The 18291-nt window shown below is 40.4% G+C and overlaps 1 protein-coding gene across 3 annotated transcripts in view; it reads left to right on the forward strand.

Moving 5' to 3' along the window:
• The window catches only part of ARMH3 (armadillo like helical domain containing 3), a 123285-nt gene that overhangs the window by 7369 nt on the left and 97625 nt on the right, over positions 1-18291 (forward strand). For all 3 annotated transcript variants that reach the window (XM_058841256.1, XM_058841257.1, XM_058841258.1), the window contains exons 3-14: positions 218-274; positions 384-530; positions 2296-2403; positions 3249-3341; positions 4187-4261; positions 4927-5013; positions 8267-8323; positions 9325-9368; positions 10811-10871; positions 11784-11830; positions 12494-12569; positions 15131-15224. In XM_058841256.1, the coding sequence (XP_058697239.1) occupies positions 218-274; positions 384-530; positions 2296-2403; positions 3249-3341; positions 4187-4261; positions 4927-5013; positions 8267-8323; positions 9325-9368; positions 10811-10871; positions 11784-11830; positions 12494-12569; positions 15131-15224 (946 nt within the window). The remainder of the gene's footprint in view (positions 1-217; positions 275-383; positions 531-2295; positions 2404-3248; positions 3342-4186; positions 4262-4926; positions 5014-8266; positions 8324-9324; positions 9369-10810; positions 10872-11783; positions 11831-12493; positions 12570-15130; positions 15225-18291) is intronic.

Here is an 18291-nt window from a genome sequence, read left to right on the forward strand (position 1 = left end):
AATAACAATTCAGAAAATAGACAGAGGCATCCCACTTGAGAGCTGCTTCTGTTGGTCTCCTTTTCTTTGGGAATCTCTGTAGCCAGAATTCTGCACTTTGAGACCTCTTGGTCATCCAGCAGGTGATGCAGACTCTGAGCTATGCATGATAAAAGACTTTCTTTAAATTCTGCCTGAAGGATTTCTTTGCCTTCATGCCTGTTCCTTTTCTTTTCAGACAGAGGACCCCAGTAAATGCAACCCTAGGTTTTGGGAGGAGCTATTTCTCATGAAGGTAACAGAATGTGAACATACTTTTGCTGTTCTGCCTACAAAGTGGCAGACTGTCAGTGCAAGGTGTTGGTGATGGTATAATGTGCATGAACTGCTTCTTAACCTGACAGGTCAACCTGGAGTATCTAGAAGGCAAGCTGGAGGCTCTGGATGGGGAAGAATTAATGAAGATAAAAGATAACATCAACTGCTTGTTTCAGCACTGCATCCAGGCCCTGGGTGAGGAGCACCCAATCAGAGTGGTGAATGCATTACAGGTACCACGCTGGGAGACAGGGAATGCTATCTTTCTGCTTCTGATGAGGCCATATATTTGTTTGCTGGTATCAAACACCTTGTGCTCCTTTCTTTGCTGCTGAGAAGTGATGTCTACAGAGCAGCTGCTACTTGTAGTCGGTGGAGGCTCCAAACATTCAGAGTCTCTTTACTCTTGGCAGAGCAATAGATGGTTTCAGAATTCAAGAGGGTCTGATGATGGAGGATGAAGTGGATGGTAATGAGGAGACAAAGGGGCTTGTTTACATTGCAGGCTGTTGGTTTGGGGTGTCAAAAGTACTTAGGCTGTGTAACTTTGTGTTTTATTTTCGCCTTTTCTCCCTCATTTCAGCTGCCTTTTTTAATTTCCATATGGGCCAAAAAAGAAATAAAGCTTTGGAGAAGTTAGTGTGAAATTTACGCAGGAAATTGCTTCAGCTGGACACTTCCTAATTGGAAGCTGGGAAGAATTATCACTCAGAATTCGTAGCCATTTTTGTGCTGGTTGTTCCTTACCAAAGCTCTGCTGTTCGATATCTTTTGTGTATCCCCTCCTTAGTCTTGATATTTGATGTTACTAATTCACAAGCTGATTCTCACAGTTTGGTGAATACATTTGATTTAGGAGTATGCAGAATGCATCTTAGCTTTAGGACTACAGGATATGAAATTCAGGTTTGAAGACATCATATGTAGGAGACATTGGACCAGCGGTGGGCTGGGAAAAGTTGATTTAAAACAGAATATTTACATCTCTGATGTACAATCTTGAATTTATTGTTATTTTTAGAATTAGTTTGAAAGGCTGCTACTAAAGTTATAGCTACACAGACAGCTTAGACCAGCCTTGAATTTCTAAACTTATATCCAGACTGTTGGAAGAGCTTAGGGCAGGTCACAAGAATCCTGCTGTGTGCATATAAATAGAAACCAGGTAACACATCCTGAGCTGGAATTGGGAGACTATTCCCTTAATCAGACTATGTTAATGTGGAAAGTGATCCTGGAGCCAAAACTTACTTAATCCTTTTTTTGAGAATCAGCATGGTGACCAAGGGTTTGTTTAGCCCAGTATCTGTTTCTGACAGTAACCAAAAAAAGGTTACCTTTTTGCTTTTGTATGGTTCTAGAGGTCTGCTAACTCCATCAGGTCTGGTTTGTCTCCAGCTTTACATTTGAAACTAATTACCTCTCACTGGTGAATTTAAGCTAGAATCTACAACTTCAGTTGTTGTATTCCTGCTCATTCCCCTCTTCACAGGCCTGAGAGGTGCCTGAGGACAAAAGTCACCCCAGACATTTCCCTCTCTTAGAACAAATGAGTAACTTGCTGCCCATAAATTTTCCAGGGAGTGTGCTGGAAGCATAGTGTGCTGATACCTGTGTATCTTCAAGACCTTGGAATGAGACAGTAATTAAGCTGCCTAATAGACTTGGAGACTTTTTTTTTTTTGTGGCAAAGTTAGTTCTTCTTGTTGACAAAGACACAGTTTATTGGTTCAAGTTGGTAAAGTAACTAAACAGAAGTTTGTGCTCAAACAAGAAGAATGTGGACAAATGTATTCTCCAATTTTTATGAATTTTCAGCACCAAAATCTCTTTTAGAAATGACAGAGCTGGAGGAGAGGTCAGACAAAACGTATGGTTTCCAGGCTGGCAGTATTAATTTCAGCATCTGCCGGTGCAAGGAGAGGATCATGCAGTGGGTTTTGCTATTGAGTTGGAGGTGTTGCCTTATATCTCACCTTCTGTTTTTTCCCCTTGCAGACTTTGTGTGCATTAATTCGGGGTGTCCATCAGAAGAACAAATCCACTTCTGGGTTTGACATCATCAACATGCTTGTTGGTTTTGACAAGGCAGAGCTATGTATGAAGGTGAGGCCCTGGCAATGTAGAGGAGCAGTTTGCACAGCAGCTGTGTTGCAAGGGCAGTGAGTTGTAGATGGGTGTGTCTACCAGGCAGCAGCTTTTGGGGGAAATATTGGAGCCACTTACTAAAAATAGCTGTCCTGAAGTTCTGTACCTGCCAGTAGCACAGACATTTGGGGTCCCTGGGTTGGTTAGTAATATAACAGAGCACATTCTTTTCCTTTAGCTCCACACTGTGTAGTCACTGTTGTTGAAATCTTAGTTGGAAAAGGCTGTCACAGGTGATTACCACCTAGTATTGAACCTCACATCTCTCTTTATCTGAGAGTCATATCCTGTGTTTTCATACTCCATCAGCACATGGGTTGTTTTAAACTTCTTTGATGCTCTTCACTGTAAAGATGTTGAGTTTGGGAAATGACAGTAACCAGTGATAAAGCTGAATTCTTGCTGTATCATTCATCTCTCTACAAGAGTAGCAATTTTTCTTCTCTATACAAACTGTAGTACATTTTGGGAAAACATTAAGTAGTAATTTGCCTATCAAATTTTTAATCATAACTTATATATGTATTGTTAATTGGATGTGTGCTGCTGCATCTAGAGAAAGCTCATGGAAAATGATCATGATGTTACCAGTAGTCATTAAACTGTAGTTAACAAAGCAGTGTTGAGAAGCAATAGTATGAATATGGCCTGTGTAGAAGTAGTAGTGGCTCAATTATTGATTCTGGAATAAAATGGCTTTATACTGGTGCTCTGCTACTTGAATCATCCAGAAAGCTTTCTATAAAAAACATTTCAAGTAATTTAAAATACTACTTTTAAATAATGTGACTGTTATTCTTTAGAATCTGATGGAGAGCTTGGACTCCCTTCTCTGTGCAGAAGGTTCTGAAAGCCTCAAGAGCTTGTGTCTGAAGCTACTTCTCTGCTTGGTGACGGTAAGTAACTAATGGCTGTATAATAGATTAGGGGCTTCTATGAGCCACGTCTGAGGGATGGAAGTGTTTTGAAACTTGAGCAGAATACTGTGGTGTGAAGCTTAAGAAGGGGAAAGAAATTGCGAATGAGAAAAAGGGTCAGTGCAGAATATGCATGGTGGCTCTAACCAAGATGCCAACGCAGACTAACAGAGGCTTTTCATCCTGTAAGACATGTGCCAGCTGGGGCTGAAGGCAAGAAGCAGGAGGAAGTATCAAAGGGATTCACAGTGTGGGGTTTTTTAAGGAAAAAGATATTTAAGAAGTCTCAGATAAATGGAAAGAAAGGGAGAAGGGTTGAGGAAAGATAGAAGGTGTGGAGTAGAGTGGTGAGGATGTGAAGAATGAGGAAGTTGTAATATATGGCCACTCATCAGCTTTTGGAGGTGGTCAGCTGTGAACTATTTTGACTGTGATAAGAGATAATTGCCCTCTTAATGGTGGGAAGGTTCTCAGTGGAGCATATGTGCCTTGTTTTTCATTCTCTGCCTCCTTGGCAGAGCCTGCAACAGCTGATGGCTGTTGTCATTCATGCAGCTGTGTAAAATACCAATGTGTGGAGGAATGGGGGAGCTCTTAGTCCGTGGGTGGTGCTTCCTGGCAGAGAGAGGGCTGGGAGGCAGGACAGATTTCTTTTACTCCATGTCTAGCTCTATTGCTAGTCACACCTTGACTTGCTAAGTGTGAGATTCTGGATAAATGTGTCCATCTGGAGCAGCACTCTCCTGTTCCCAATATGTGCCAGAAGCAGCTACAGCATTGGTGGAAGTTTTGGATCAGATTTTAAAACTTGTGTTTGTACTCAGGTGACAGATAACATTAGCCAGAACACTATCCTGGAGTATGTGATGATTAACAGCATATTTGAAGCTATTTTGCAGGTAAGGGTTCTTCCTTCTACTGTGTGGGCTCTTCCATAGTGAGAACTTTCAGAAATGTGTTTGCTTTTCAGCTTTTTCAGTGTGGTGTAGTTCACTGGCACTGTTGTTGCTTCCATTCATAGCTCAGTCATACATATATTTTGTAATGTTCTCTCCCCTTTACTCTAGTCTGCTGTTTTTAGTAACTACTGCCTTTTTAAGGTATTTTCACTTGAAACATTTCTGCACAGTTAGAATCTGAACAGATTTCTGGGCTAATTTCACACAGAACTCCTGTATTGGATAAACTGTTTTTCAAAAGGTAATGTGGATATATAATGTATTTTTCTTGGATAAATTATACTTTTTTCAGTGGAACTGATCCTTGGAGAAACCCAGAACACTTGCACAGGTCATGCTGGTGATTCACTGAGATACTGTACAATGCTATTGTGAAATATATTTGCCCTTTATGTCCTGAAAGCCTATGTGCATTCTTTCTGTCATAAATAAGCTTCTCTGTGTGCAGAATTTCCTTGAGGTACTAACACTCCCTTTACCCTAAATATCCTCTTTCAGATAGGACATAATTTGTTTCTACACATACATTTCATGGTTATGCTCTGTGAATCACTGCAAGCTTCCTGAAGCAGGTCTGAACAGAACAGTGTGATTGTTTATTCCAGATCCTGTCCAGCCCTCTTAGTCGCAGGGAACATGGATATGATGCTGTGGTCCTTCTGGCCTTGCTGGTCAACTACAGAAAGTATGAGGTAGGTGTTCTGGGTAACAGAAACATCACTTCTCTCTACTTGATTAATTTAGAGTGGCCTCTGGATTATGAAGGCAGCACACACTACAGTTTTTAGCAGTGCACACTGTAGCATCAGGGTGTCAGCAGCGAGCAGCCCTGTTATGCTGCCCGTATCTGTCTCTGATGTATGTGTGTAATCAAATGTGTATGATTTTCCTACAGCTTGTTCTGTGCCAGCATGAAAGAAACTACCTAGGGAATTTGCATTTCCTTTGTGGAAGTAGTCTGAGGGTCCTTTTGGAAGAGCTGCTGTTGTGCTAAAGCACATGTCTGCCTCTGTGTGTGCATGTGTGGCTATACATAATCTCCAAGGTAAAATGAGCTGCCAGTCATCCTGGGCTTCACACTGAATTTGGGATTCAGAACATGACTAGCTGACTGAAACAGCACAGATCCCCAGAAGAGATGGTGAAGCTGTGACCAAAGAATGAACTGAAACATCACAGTTAGTAGTTCCAAGAGAAGTCTGTCTCTGTCTCTTTGATGGATTCCTCTTTGAGAAACTTTATTCATCATCCTTTTTATGTTTATGGTATATTCCCTTTTTTTTGCTGTTATTCATTAGCTTGGGGAAAAAAAAAAAAAGCATTTTGAATGTCAGAACAGCACCTAAGGTTGGCTTTTCTTTGTGTGAGGCATGATGCTTTACTGATCATGGGCTTTTTTCTTCATAAATAGGAATATCTTAATATACTTCATTAGGCAGCAAATAGGAAAGTTCTGGAATAACCCAGCCTTCAACAGAGTTACTAAGAGGAAGCAGGTTTCAAAACTTACCTGGTTTTATAATAGGTCTTCTTCTGAATTATGAATAGACCTAGAGAATATGCAAGCACAGGAACTACACTTGGTGTCAAAGGAATGCCTGTCAGTTTTTCATTCCTGTCAATGGTGTCAGAATCATGAATTACAGATTCTGTTCAGCATTCTGTGCTGTGGTAGCATGGAACGGGAACATGGAGTTTGATTTCAGTATATGGCTATGAGGGAAAACTGTTTGGAATTATATATAAGTAGGGTTACTTATGAGGGCAGACTGGGAAGACCAGCGGTCTCTGCAACATTCAGACAAATGGTGGAGCGCTGTGTAATCCCATCCCTGAGGCATGGATCCCTGTGGACTGTAGTTTATGTCCTTAGTAAGGCAGAATGCTGTGAGTGCACAAGACTTGTCCTTGGCTCTTTGCAGTGGCTTTCTGGGGAGTACTGAGTTGGGGTTGAGTGCTTTGGAGAACACTGGCTGAGATGTCTTGAAACTGGGCACTGTTAAGGAAGTGTGCTGATGTTTGAAAAGCACAATCCATACAGTCCAACTGAAGCAGACGTGTAGCAAGGGGAACTTCAGCTCCAGCAGCTCCTCTGGCAAGGCTGAAAGCTACTCCCAGAAGGGTTTTATGTGACAGCTGCCCAACACTGCCCTTTGTAGCAGTGCTACAAGCCAAGCCTGGAGTAATGCAGCCATAATCTTTGTCCTTGAGTAGCTGCTTTTATTTGCTGTTCTTTGGCCTTTAGGGTCAATATGGTGCTTGTCTGGTTGTCAGTGAACTGTAGCACACTTTCATGCCTCAGGTGCTCTGGATTTTTCTTTTTATTTAACTGTGGTGCAGCTGAAAGGTTCTCTTTTGGTCTGAACTCCATTGGTTAAGTTGCATTTCCAGCTGTTTAAGAAAATCTAATAAGGCTCAAAATTCATTAGCTGACTATGATTTTGTGTCTGTTTTTAGTGTGAATACCAGTGTGTTTTACATCAGGATGTTCTTCTGTATTTTTGGGATGTGAATTTTTTAATCTTCTCTCAAATTGCTTGGAGACTGTCTCTCCATGATGTTGTTACCCATGTTGATGAGATCTTGGCTAGTTGATTAACTTCTGTTCTAGGGATTTACATGTCTTTACTTGGAACCTTTAAAGGGATGCCCCTGATTGAAGTCCTAATAATTTTTAGAAGTTGCTCCAACTATATACTTATTCAAGTCTTCAGCTGTATTTTATTATTTTTTTAATACTAGTCCTGATTTCAGAGAAAATACTTTTGCATTGATACTGTGAGAAAGAAAATGCTGTGAGAAAAAGTATTTATTTGATAATTTTTTGCAGTGTTTTAAGGGATGGCTGATAGGATAGCAATTTAAACCATAAAATCAGGTAGTGACTTTTGAATATGTACTCGGTAACATCTAGGCAGAAGTTTATTTGCCTCATGTTCAACCTGCTAGAATTGCATTGTGTCTTGTTAGACAGAGCTGAAATAAATTAGTTAAATGGTGCATTTTTCCTTTGTGTGCTTGTTAGGCAGCATATAGTGTATCCAATAACTCTTTGTGTCCAGTTTTGTGTGCTTCCCTCTCCTTGGTATAGGCAGCTACAGGTGCTGAAGAGACACAGCTTTGGAGAATCAGTAGGTTCATGTGTTTTTCCTTTTTCTTTTACAAAGATCTTGCAAAACTCAATTTTTTTTAAATCTCTTTAACAAAAAAAGTAATTATTCAAGCTTCAATTCCCTGCAAAATGACCTGCCTGCAAATGAGACTTCTTCTGTGTCTTGATTCAAAATTAACTTTTTTAGTTTTGCACTGACACATATAAACCAGGAAAAATGTGCATTGCTAATCTGAAATGCTTCCTAATTATTAGCATTTGTCTTTTTAGATGGAGCCTGTGTGCTTTCTTCAGCTAAGTTCAAGGCATTTATATTCTCCAGAGACTTCCAGCTCTTAGTGGTGTAAACAGAGTGTTGCTGTCTAACCCAGCAGCAGATGAGTCTAGAATGTTGTCCTGCCTTCCTGGGTGCTGCTTTAAGCAATCTTTGCAAGGTGTTGCAGAAGAAAGATAGCAGAGCAGTAATGCTCCATGCAGCTTCACTGCCTGTTCCTGCTGCAAAACTGTGTGTGTGTCACAGATAACAGGCTTGCAGTGGCTGCTCCACTTTCCAGACTGACAGATGAGCTGGTGGATGGATAGAGACTCCCTCTCTTCCCAATAAAATGAGGAGACTGCCTGGATGAGCCAATAAGGGGAACATGTCCCTGGCCTAGTGGTCTTAGCATGTGCTGTAGCTCCTGCTTATTTGTGCGTGTTCTGTTTTATGGGACAGGACAGAGATTCTTCCCAGGTGCCTGGGTAAACTTGGAAACATAATAGTGGTTTTTTTTCCCTTGAAGGCTGAACTTAAAACCATTTTTCTTTCTTCTTTTTCCCCCCACCCTGAGCAGTCAGTGAATCCCTACATTGTGAAGCTCTCCATTGTGGATGATGAGGCCACGCTCAATGTGAGTACTTGCATCGATTCCTCTGTGCTGCTGGAGATACTCTTTCACGTGGAGTGTAGGGTGATGAATGCAAGCATGGTGTATGGTAGAAATCAGGTCTTGGAACAGTGCTGCTCTAAGGAGCACCAGTACAGTGTTGTTCAGCCCTAACTTGCTCCTGCAATAGGTTAGGCAGCTCATGATTTGGACAGTTTGATCACCAGATAAATGGTGGGGGTGGTTGAAAAGCTAGGTAGCAAGGAACATGCTAAAGTTGATCTATTATTCATTCATGGACTATCTGTATGCTATTTGCTGTCATGTGCCAAAGAGACACAGGATGATTTATGCCAAAAGGAATCTCATTTCCAGTGCTGTCACTTGATTTTACCAGTCCACAAGTCAATTTTTGTAACTCAGTGGAAGCTCGTATCTGAGTCAAGAGTCCTGCACTGTATTTTGGGTTGTAGCCACAGTCTCAGTTTTTTATCCAGGCCTGGATAAAAATTGACAGCAGGACTGAGTTATGTGAGTTCTGGACTTGGAAGCTGCTCTTTAGGCATGAAGTAAAAAGCACGCTCCATGCTAAATAAAGGGTGAGAACTGTTAGTAGTTCTTTAACGGTGTAGGCTGTTTGCAAGAAGTCAAAGGTTATTAGTGTCTGTGACTCTTTGTTTTGAATTTTTGGATGTCCTTCCTCTAACATCAACTTCTTTCTGAATTTCTTGATGCTTTACTGAGGCTTCTTGAGCGAGAGCTCTATATGGAGGTCCAAGGAGAGTAAATGTTCTCCGTTGAATTTAGTAATTAGATAAATAACTTTAAATTTTGTTGTCTGGGTTTTTGTATTATAATGTTGTTGCATCACAACACATCTTAATAGTTCAAACAGCTTCAAGGGAAATTCTGCATAGCATGCTAGGTTATCTTGAGGGGGGGCAGCATTGCTATGTGTGTTCAGTGTGTGATTTTCTCCCTTGAGATTTTAATGTGAAGTTCTTTAAATGCTTTTTTTTTTTCAGGGAATGGGACTTGTAATTGCCCAGGCTTTATCGGAATATAACAGGTAAAACCGAATTGTGTCTTATTTTTCAATACATGATAGTTACATGTACATTTTCATAAACTTTTTTTTTTGTGTTAAAGGACTTGTTTATCAGTGCAGCCTTGATGCACCTGGACAGGCAGGGAATAGTCTTACGGTTTGAGGTACTTTGGTTCATTTGATGCAGTCATTGCAAGTCTCAATGCATCTGTACCAGCTGGACTGATGTGCTTTGGGAGAGATTTTGCTGTAGGGAAAGATATCCATTGTATGTTTTTACTGTCATGGATTTTACCTCTACCTCTGTGTGAATGTTGGAAATCTTAGTGACAAGTGAAAAGATAATAATTTTCTGACAGCTACTCTGCTGAAAAATTTATTTAGCTGAAACACTATCTAAAACAAACAAACAAATGTATCCAGGACTGTCCACATGGTGGAAAGCAGTAACTGCTGCTGAAGAAAGCACCAGAAAGCCAACAGAAATGGTAGCATATTCTTAGCCTCTGCTTCATAAGTAGCAGCATAAAACATGTAAGCTTTCCTAAGAGAAAAGTGCTTTAGAAAAATCTGGAAACTTACTGCAATTTCACCTGAGAAACGCAAGAAACATTTTTGTGCAGTAGTATTCTCAAAGTATCCAGAAAAATGTTTTAATTACTTTGAAAGTCTGCTGTGATAGTTATGCAGGTGATTTACAAGATCAGCAAATCATGTAGATGTATTTAACAGGGTAAAGGGTTAGAGTAAAGCAGAAAAAAACTTCACCCACCCAACTTCATTCTGACAAAAGCTGTTTCAGATGATGGCCTGTTTTGCTTAGTTCATTCCTTCCCTCTTTCCCAAGAATTTAGAGTTTCTTTCCATGTTACATTGTATGTGATCGGATTCCTGTGTGACAGACAAAATAAATGGCCATGTGAGCTTTGCTAGTCCCTTTGACTGCCAGATGAAGCAGTGTGGCTTAAATCTGAGGTACCCAATCTGTTTGTTGACTTCGCTTGGACCAGGAAAGTAGGATCAGGCCATGAACCATAGAGGTCCATGTGGTTTCTGCTGGCCACAGGGTGACCAATTCTCATTTTTTCTGTGGTGGATGATGAAATAACACTGTTCTGTGGTTACTGACTCTGTGTGCTCATGTGGCTTATTACTGTTTGTCCAATGCAGGACAAAATTTCCTAAGTCACTTGTTCCCTTTTCTTCAGAGTTAGCCTTGACTGCTTGTGTCCTCTGTAACAACCCAAGCGTTGTTCGAATTTCACATCTTTCAGCAGCCCCACTTCAGCTGTACACAATTTACAAATATTTTAATACCCTTTGTCTCTTCTTCTGTGAGTTCTTGAAAAAGGCTGTTGAATGTTGAAGTTTCCTCCATTCTATATTCTTGTCAAATAAGACTAACACATAGGGATTTAGGTGAAGTAACCCTGGAACTTCATCCTTATTCCCTTTTTGTTCAGGCAATACAAAGACAAAGAAGAGGAACATCAGACTGGTTTCTTCTCAGCTCTCACTAACATGGTAAGTATGGAATCAGCACTTTTCTATTCTTAAAAAGGTGAATTCATGCAAATTCAGCAGGAGAATGTTTCTAAAATGTGAGTTTGGAATGTGAGTTCTGAAGTTAGAGATGGATTGAACGAATCAAAACTAAATACAACTAAAATGGTTGTATTCTGAGGAGTATGTTGCCTGTCTGGGAAAGCTCTTTAAAAGGATGAGATCTCTACTCTTGTGTTGATAGCTGAAATTATTTTCCTTCATCTTCTTCACTCTAGTTGGCTTGGTTTTAAAAATCACCTTATTTGAAACTTTTAATATTTTTTTAACTTCTTAATCCTTCTAAACAGATATGTATTTTTAAAAACCAGCTGCTACTCTGGTGATGTTGCCTAAAACATAGTGGCACATAGTCTGGTCTGTGAGGTTCTGTTTCTTTACTGTTTTTTTTCTCAAGCATGGGCGCACTTTAGCTATGGAGTAAAGCTTGGATTCTGCAGTTGGCACTGTCTGCATTTTTGAAGGGGTACCCTTCAAAAACAGTTATGAATTTCTTCCTTGTAAAGAGTATCCACTGTTCCCCTTGTTGAGTTTGGCTTTGCTTCAGTCTGAGATTTCATTGTGTTCTGAGATCTAACTGACAGAAAAATTTCCTGTAAGTAAGAGTAGTTCAGTGTTGGCAGCTGTCTGTCAGGAGTAAAACTGTGGCCACCCTGGGGCAAGCAGATAGGAAATGATCTCTGTTGTCCCCTTACAGAATGGCAAACTAATCCAAGCTGGGATTAAAGATCCAGTCTTTTTTTGTGGTTTGTCTGGTGAAGCATTGGTCAGTGACAGTACAGCAAAATAAAATGTGTTTGTATCCATGGGTTGTCTCTTGCTGTCTAATAGCTTTCCCAAATTCCTGCTGTGCAATGCTCTCTCTTTCCATAGGTGGGCAGCATGTTCATAGCAGATGCTGATGAGAAGATCTCTGTCCAGTAAGTGCACAGATGTTATTTACACCCTGAACTGGTTGGTGTGATCCGTTCTGTCACGGAGCTATCGAATATCACAAAGCAAAGCAGAGGAGCAGGTTCTCCTGTCACTGAAGTGGTACCACACCCTGCAAACTGTGGATTTGCCCTTCCGTGAGAAGGGTACAGCAGGAGGAGACACAGCTAAACTGCTTGTAGTGAAGTCTGTAAAAAAAACTCCAGTGGTTTTGAGGCATTTATAACAACATATAATAGGTGTGTCAGAGGTGGCACATGAGAAGCAAAGGTTTGTGCACTCTGCCCCTCACCAAAGTATTTTTTAAGTCAAGGGGGGAAGTGATAAATGTGAGGGATTTTAGTGTCTTTAGGACCCTCTGCTCTTAAAAGAGAGGTCTTTAAATGAAAAACCCTGAGTAACTAGGGACACCTTCAGCAGGAAGGCAACAAAGATTGTGGTTGTGCTTTAAAAATAGCTATTTTTATGTATTGCTACCACTAGTACTGTTATTAGTACTACTAATAATTGGAAGATAACTGGATTGCAGAGGCAGAGTTTTCCATAGTTGGGAAAAAAAAAATGTTTTTTCAGATAGGCCATGCTTCTGTAAAACTTGGCTCCTGGTACTCTAATCACTAACTGTGCCTTTTTCTGTATCCTTCCCTCAGAACAAATGAAGCAATCCTTCTTGCCCTCTATGAAGCTGTTCACTTAAACAGGAATTTCATCACAGTTCTGGCACAAGTGAGTTTCAGTGGAATGTCTCCCCATTTCTTTGTAGTAGATGTCTTGGAAATCAGAGAACCAGTAATGGAATTGGTGAAAAGATATATTCTTTTTTTTTCCCCCCTTATGTGTACTTGTCATAGGATCAGCATGAAAGAGCAGAAGCAGGCCAGGGCTGGGGAAGGATTTTATGATATACTTCTTGCCTTGACAGTAAATGAGTAGAGTTTTGAGGTCACAGTTCATGTTGGAATGATTCATTTTTGCCACTGAATGGGAAAGATTGCATGGAGTGCCTTCTGTGCCCTATTGATAGTCCACTTAGTGGGAGGATGGAGTGAGCAAAGTGGTTGCTGTAGCTCTCTGAGCAAATCACAGTTTTCTTAAGTTAGGGTTGAGAGAAAGAGGCTGATTCAGCTCTTAAATTGGATGGATTGTCCTCTGTGGGTGTGCATGGACTGTGTGTTGTCTGTTTGGGAGTTCTTCGCTTAGGGACTAATTGACATGTGACAGTTTACTATTGTTTGTTCAGACTTCCTTAAAGAGCCCAGCCTCTTTGGCATGAGAACCAGTTGTTGGAGCATTGTACTTGTCCTTGGGCTTTTTATGGTGGAGAAGCAGCTTTCTGAGAGGCAGTGGTCTGCTCTGATCATAAATCTCTGGATGCTTTTCTAAATGCTGTGTGAGTTTGGAGAGGTGGTTGCAGCTGGGAGGCAGATAATGAGCCTGTCTGATCCAGTGATTGTGCTGAAAGGGCAACCTGATGTGTTTAGGAAGACCTTTAGACTCAGGCTTTTAATTTTGGTTTGTAATCTGTGAGAAAAACGACATCAGCAAATAACACCTTTTCCCAGTTTATTCAGGGCCTCAGAGTGCAGCCATACATCGCAGGCTAGACATTTGGCATGACAGAGGAGATCTTTGGGGACTCCTGACAGTAGTGGTGATAGAAGAGGTCTGATAAGCAGATTTACAGCCTCTGAAGAAAGCTGGATGGTTAATTTGCTGAGGTTCCTTGCTTGTCTTTTCCCAGTTTATTCATTCCTACCACTTCTCAAAGATTTCTACTCTGCAGCTCTGCAGAAAATCCAGGTGAGGATTTTCTGTGGTCAAGATATTCCTGAGGGCAGAGAGGCATTTGGCAGGGAAAAGAGCAGAGCAGAAAAAGATCAGCTAGCGTAAAAGCTCTTAAAAATAAAAGGATAGACTAGTTACTTGTGAAAGCAATAGTTGAAGCAGCCACTGATCAGTAGGTTGAATTGGAGAACTGATATTCTTGGATGGCTTGTCTGTAATCCTTCATTTAAGAGAGGGCGAGGTAGGTCATGTCATGTTGAAAAAAACCTCATCAAAGCAGATGAATGCTCTTGCCTAAGCTGGTGTCCATTGCTTGGCACTGCATGAATGGCTTCCTGCTGCTGTGTGGCAAATGGGAAGAGCAGAGACTCAGTTGTGTGGATATCTGGAGCATTATGTGTGTGCTCACCAGCTGTGGGTGCTCAGGTTTGCTGCTGGGTGGCACTCTTGTCTCTTAACTTCCAGTTACTGTTCTGGAGAAGGAAGGTGAGCCCCCAAAACCTGTCTAAGGAAATCTGGCTTATGTAAGACTTTCAGTGAAAAATTGTATTTTAAAGTGTAAGTTGGTAGCTGTAGGGATGTAAATTGTCTTTGAGTTGTAGTATGTGTGTCTGTGCTTCCCATGAAATATATGCATTTATAGTTGCTCATAAAATGAGAGATTCAAAGGCAGTGTGGAGGATATCCACTTGTGAAAAATCCTATGGCACTAACATCAAATCAGCAGTTCTGTATCTTCCTTTTATTTTGAAATTGTGATGATATATTAAGGCAGATGATACATTTATGTAAAACTTGCCCTATAAAATGGACACTTTTCTTGGCAGCCAGACTCAAAAATAGCATGGCAGATTGCCTACGCTCTCACCAGTGTGGATAGGTCCAGAAGCTTGCAAAGAGTGAAGTCAAAGCAGTAATTAGGCAGGCAACTATTAGCAAAGATGAAATGGGGAGAGTGACTGGCTGATGGAAGCTGAGAGGATCAATAATGATAGTATTATTTATGTTATGCACTGTTTTCCTGCAGGGCTTTACATTGAGATAGGAAAGTAATAAATTGCCATCATCTTTGAATATGAACAGATGGGGGGGCAGGAGCAAGGAGAATTTGCTCTTAGAAAAAGAAGTGAAAGGATCTTGGAGGAAGACTTCAAATGCACATCCTTGGGTTGTTGTGGAGGTAATTAGAAGCTATTAACATTGTAGGCTTTTGAAAATCTCCCATTCTACATTAGGGAAGGGCATTTTTTCTGTCTGGTGGGGAGAGCCACCACTTTCTGATGTATTTTTGTGTTTTGTGGAGTAGAGAAATTGATGTACAGTTTAATTGTTAGACATCCAAGGTCAGGAAACATGGTCTGGCTCTTTGGAGAAGAAGTTGAAGTTTCTTGAAGCTTTTTGAGTCATGTCTATTGTGCAGGAGCATGGAACAGTACAAGGAGTGGTCTGTGTTTCTACTGCCTGGGGAAGCAGTTGACCTGTGCATTTGTGTTTTCTCTTAGAGCCATCCTGAAATGGGCCTGATGACAACACCAACGAGCCCAGTTCCAATGACACCTGTCACTCCACTTGGAACCACCCCGCCTTCTTCAGATGGTAAGAGATGTAATGATTTGAGGAAAAATAATTTAAAACTGTAAAATAACAAGCAAACTATTTTCTGAAGATTGCAGCTAATGAGATCTGTCTGGAGCAGATGTAACTTGGTGATCTCTTCCTGGAGTGACTTGTCTTATTAAACACGAGCAAGATTCTTTGACTCAAATTTATTTTTACTTTGCCTGTGTATTGTTCAATGAAATTATGCTGATATTTCTTCTGAAAACAGTACTGCCCCAATATCTACATGGAGGTACAACTAGCCCATTAGTTATTCTGTGTAGGCTTTTACTTATGAATATTTCTAGTGTCAGGTCCTTTGCCTGGGATTATTTGTCATTGGAACAGATTTACAGAGAATCGCTGTGGATTCCTGCTTGTCGTTAATGCACTTGTCCTCAGCTTTGAATTAATTGGGATTTGAATTCAGTCTGGGTGTGGAAGTATTCCTCCCTCTTATTATTGCCTTTTCTTTGATAGGCTTTGTAAAGGACTGCTTACCCTGAGATCTTTCTTCTAAATGAGATGTTATGTATCCACATAAATATGCTTTGAAATCATCTAAAATAAACCCCTTTCATTTTAAGGTATGGATAGATATAGCCCAGTTTAAGAGAAGAAATGAAATGGCTGTTTTAATGCACTTTAATGGCATCTGAGTTGAAGAGTGTTTAATGAGGGAACAGAGTCAATTTGAATAGAGCACAGTTTGGAAATATTTCTGGGGAAAAGCAGCCTGGGTAACTCAGTTATATCAGCTATTCATGTCATTTGATACCCTAGTTAAGGATGATCCTCCTCATGGATGAATTCTGTCTGGTTGCCATGGATAACAAAAGCTTCAGATAAAGAGTCCCCTACGTCTCAAGTCTCTGTGTGAATATAACATAAAATGTGGAGGGATGGGCATTTTGTGGGCTTCTGTTCAACATGTTCATTGCAAATGTATCCACCCCCACACTTATTACACAACTGTCAGAATGTGTGCTTACCTACATCTACAGCTTGCTTGCACTTTTTATTTTTTATTTTTTCATTTACCACGAGGCAAAACAAAATCAAAACCTCCATCCTGCTGTCAGCAGAGGCAGTGATCTTGTGAAGTTTGAGGCTTCTTGTGGCTTGTAAGGTTACTAAATTTAAGAAAAGGATCTGATCTTAATGTGCAGCATTTGCATTGGGAAGCTTGCTTTATTTTTATTTGCTGTCACCTTGTTGATCCCTGAAATGTGATTTTTTTTGTGGCCCTTGGCTTGGTTTAGTTTGGTGGTGCTTGATTACTGCTGTTTTAAAGATATGTCAGAATTTTCCTTGTTTATTAAGGTCTTGCATGTCAGCTGTAAACTTGCCTATGGCTGCCAGTTAGCAAGAGGCTTTTTAGCTCTGGAATGAGAAGATTGCTTTCTTTTTACTGCACTAAAAAAATGTGTAGTTGAACTGTTTTCAGGTTACATTAACGTGTAGAAATCCATCTGTGAATTTCAGGTGCTTTTCTTTTATGCTGTCTGGGATAAAAAATGGGTTCATACTCTGGTTTGAAATTTCTCTGGCTGTTAACCTATAGTGTTATAGTGTAAATTAAGACCTTGTAAAGTTTCAAAATGTATGTTAAAAATGTCTGTATCATGAACCAGGATAAGCAGCGATGTGTACTTCAGAGTGATTTCTTCCTTTTTTTTTTTTTTTTTTTTTTTTGAAATGAGGCTTTTGCTAGAAACTGTTTATCCATAATATGTAAATCAAGTGTGCCTGTCACCATAGTTATCTAAATGTCAGTTTGCTTACTGTTGTTAAATATTCATTCACTACGTTCATTGTAACAGCTCAAGAAGGATCCACTGGGGATATAAATACATTTTTCAGACTTCTAGCTAAATCTTTGAGCTATTCATAATATTGGGAGTGAGAAAGCTTCCAGTCTCATTGCACAGACTTTGCCAACAGACATGGCACATTAGTAATGTGTCAGGAGTCCCAGATCTTCAAGACTGAATGGACTAAACCAGCTCACACTTGGGAATGTGCAACCTTTATAACCTAAAACTCCTGTTATGATTTTTTTACGTGATTCCAACAGTGAAGTTACATTGATCTGTTTGACCTGTTGTTTCCAAGGGCTATGGTTTTGTATTGAAGGTGATTGTGTAATCCTGAGTTCCCTGAGAACCTTTGCTGTACTCTGGGCCCCTCAGTGCATGGTTTAAAGAATCTTGCATTTTACTGTTGGCTTGTCTCCTTCATCCTTCTGTGCCTGCCCTTGCCCAGTTGAAGCCTTACTTGCCTCATTACAGGGTTATGAGATACAAGCCTTGAATTTTGAAAGGTGTTTTATATTAAAGCAGACTTTTCTCTGAACCAAAATACTGTTGTGTACAGGATCAAATTACTTCTCCTTGGAGTCCCCAGCCTAGTCATCCAACAATCAGGTGTAATTCCTCACTTCTTACAAGGTCCAATCTCATGATAAATACCTTTTTCTTTCCTCAAAAGTGAGAAAAGCCTTGAGCATTCCTGAGGATAGGCAGAAAAGAGATGATATGATACCTAAGATGTGTGTACTAATGGTCTGCAGATCTGTTTCCTGTGCAAAGGGAGCCCTGTCTTCGGCTGTCTTTATAGCATGAGAAGAGAGCGACTTTAGTCAATTTTAATTCAAGCCATTTATGACCTCTTGAATGTGAGGTTTGACCCCCAGGCAGTCATATTATTGTCACGTCAGGACAGTTGCATAGAGCTGGAAAAGGTCTCCTTAACTCTTGAGCCTAGTGCTCTGTGCTTGCAGTCGTATCATCATACAATCCCTTGAGTTTATCAAGCTCTGACTAAATCTGTTAAATTTGTTTCCCAGTAATTTCTGTTGGTGAGCAACTTCAGCATCTTGTTCCTTGGTTAGAAATATTCAACTTCACAACCTGGATTTCTTGTCTTCATACCCATTTATCATGGTATTAAGCCTTCCTTGAAGCAAAGGTCACTCTTCTTCACCTATTGGTTTACTCACCTCTGTGTTTTTCTGTCTCACAAGAAAGGTACTCTGTTCTTCTGTTCAACACACTAGCCTGTC

The sequence above is a fragment of the Poecile atricapillus genome, chromosome 6 (assembly GCF_030490865.1).
Source record: "Poecile atricapillus isolate bPoeAtr1 chromosome 6, bPoeAtr1.hap1, whole genome shotgun sequence".
NCBI lineage: Eukaryota > Metazoa > Chordata > Aves > Passeriformes > Paridae > Poecile > Poecile atricapillus.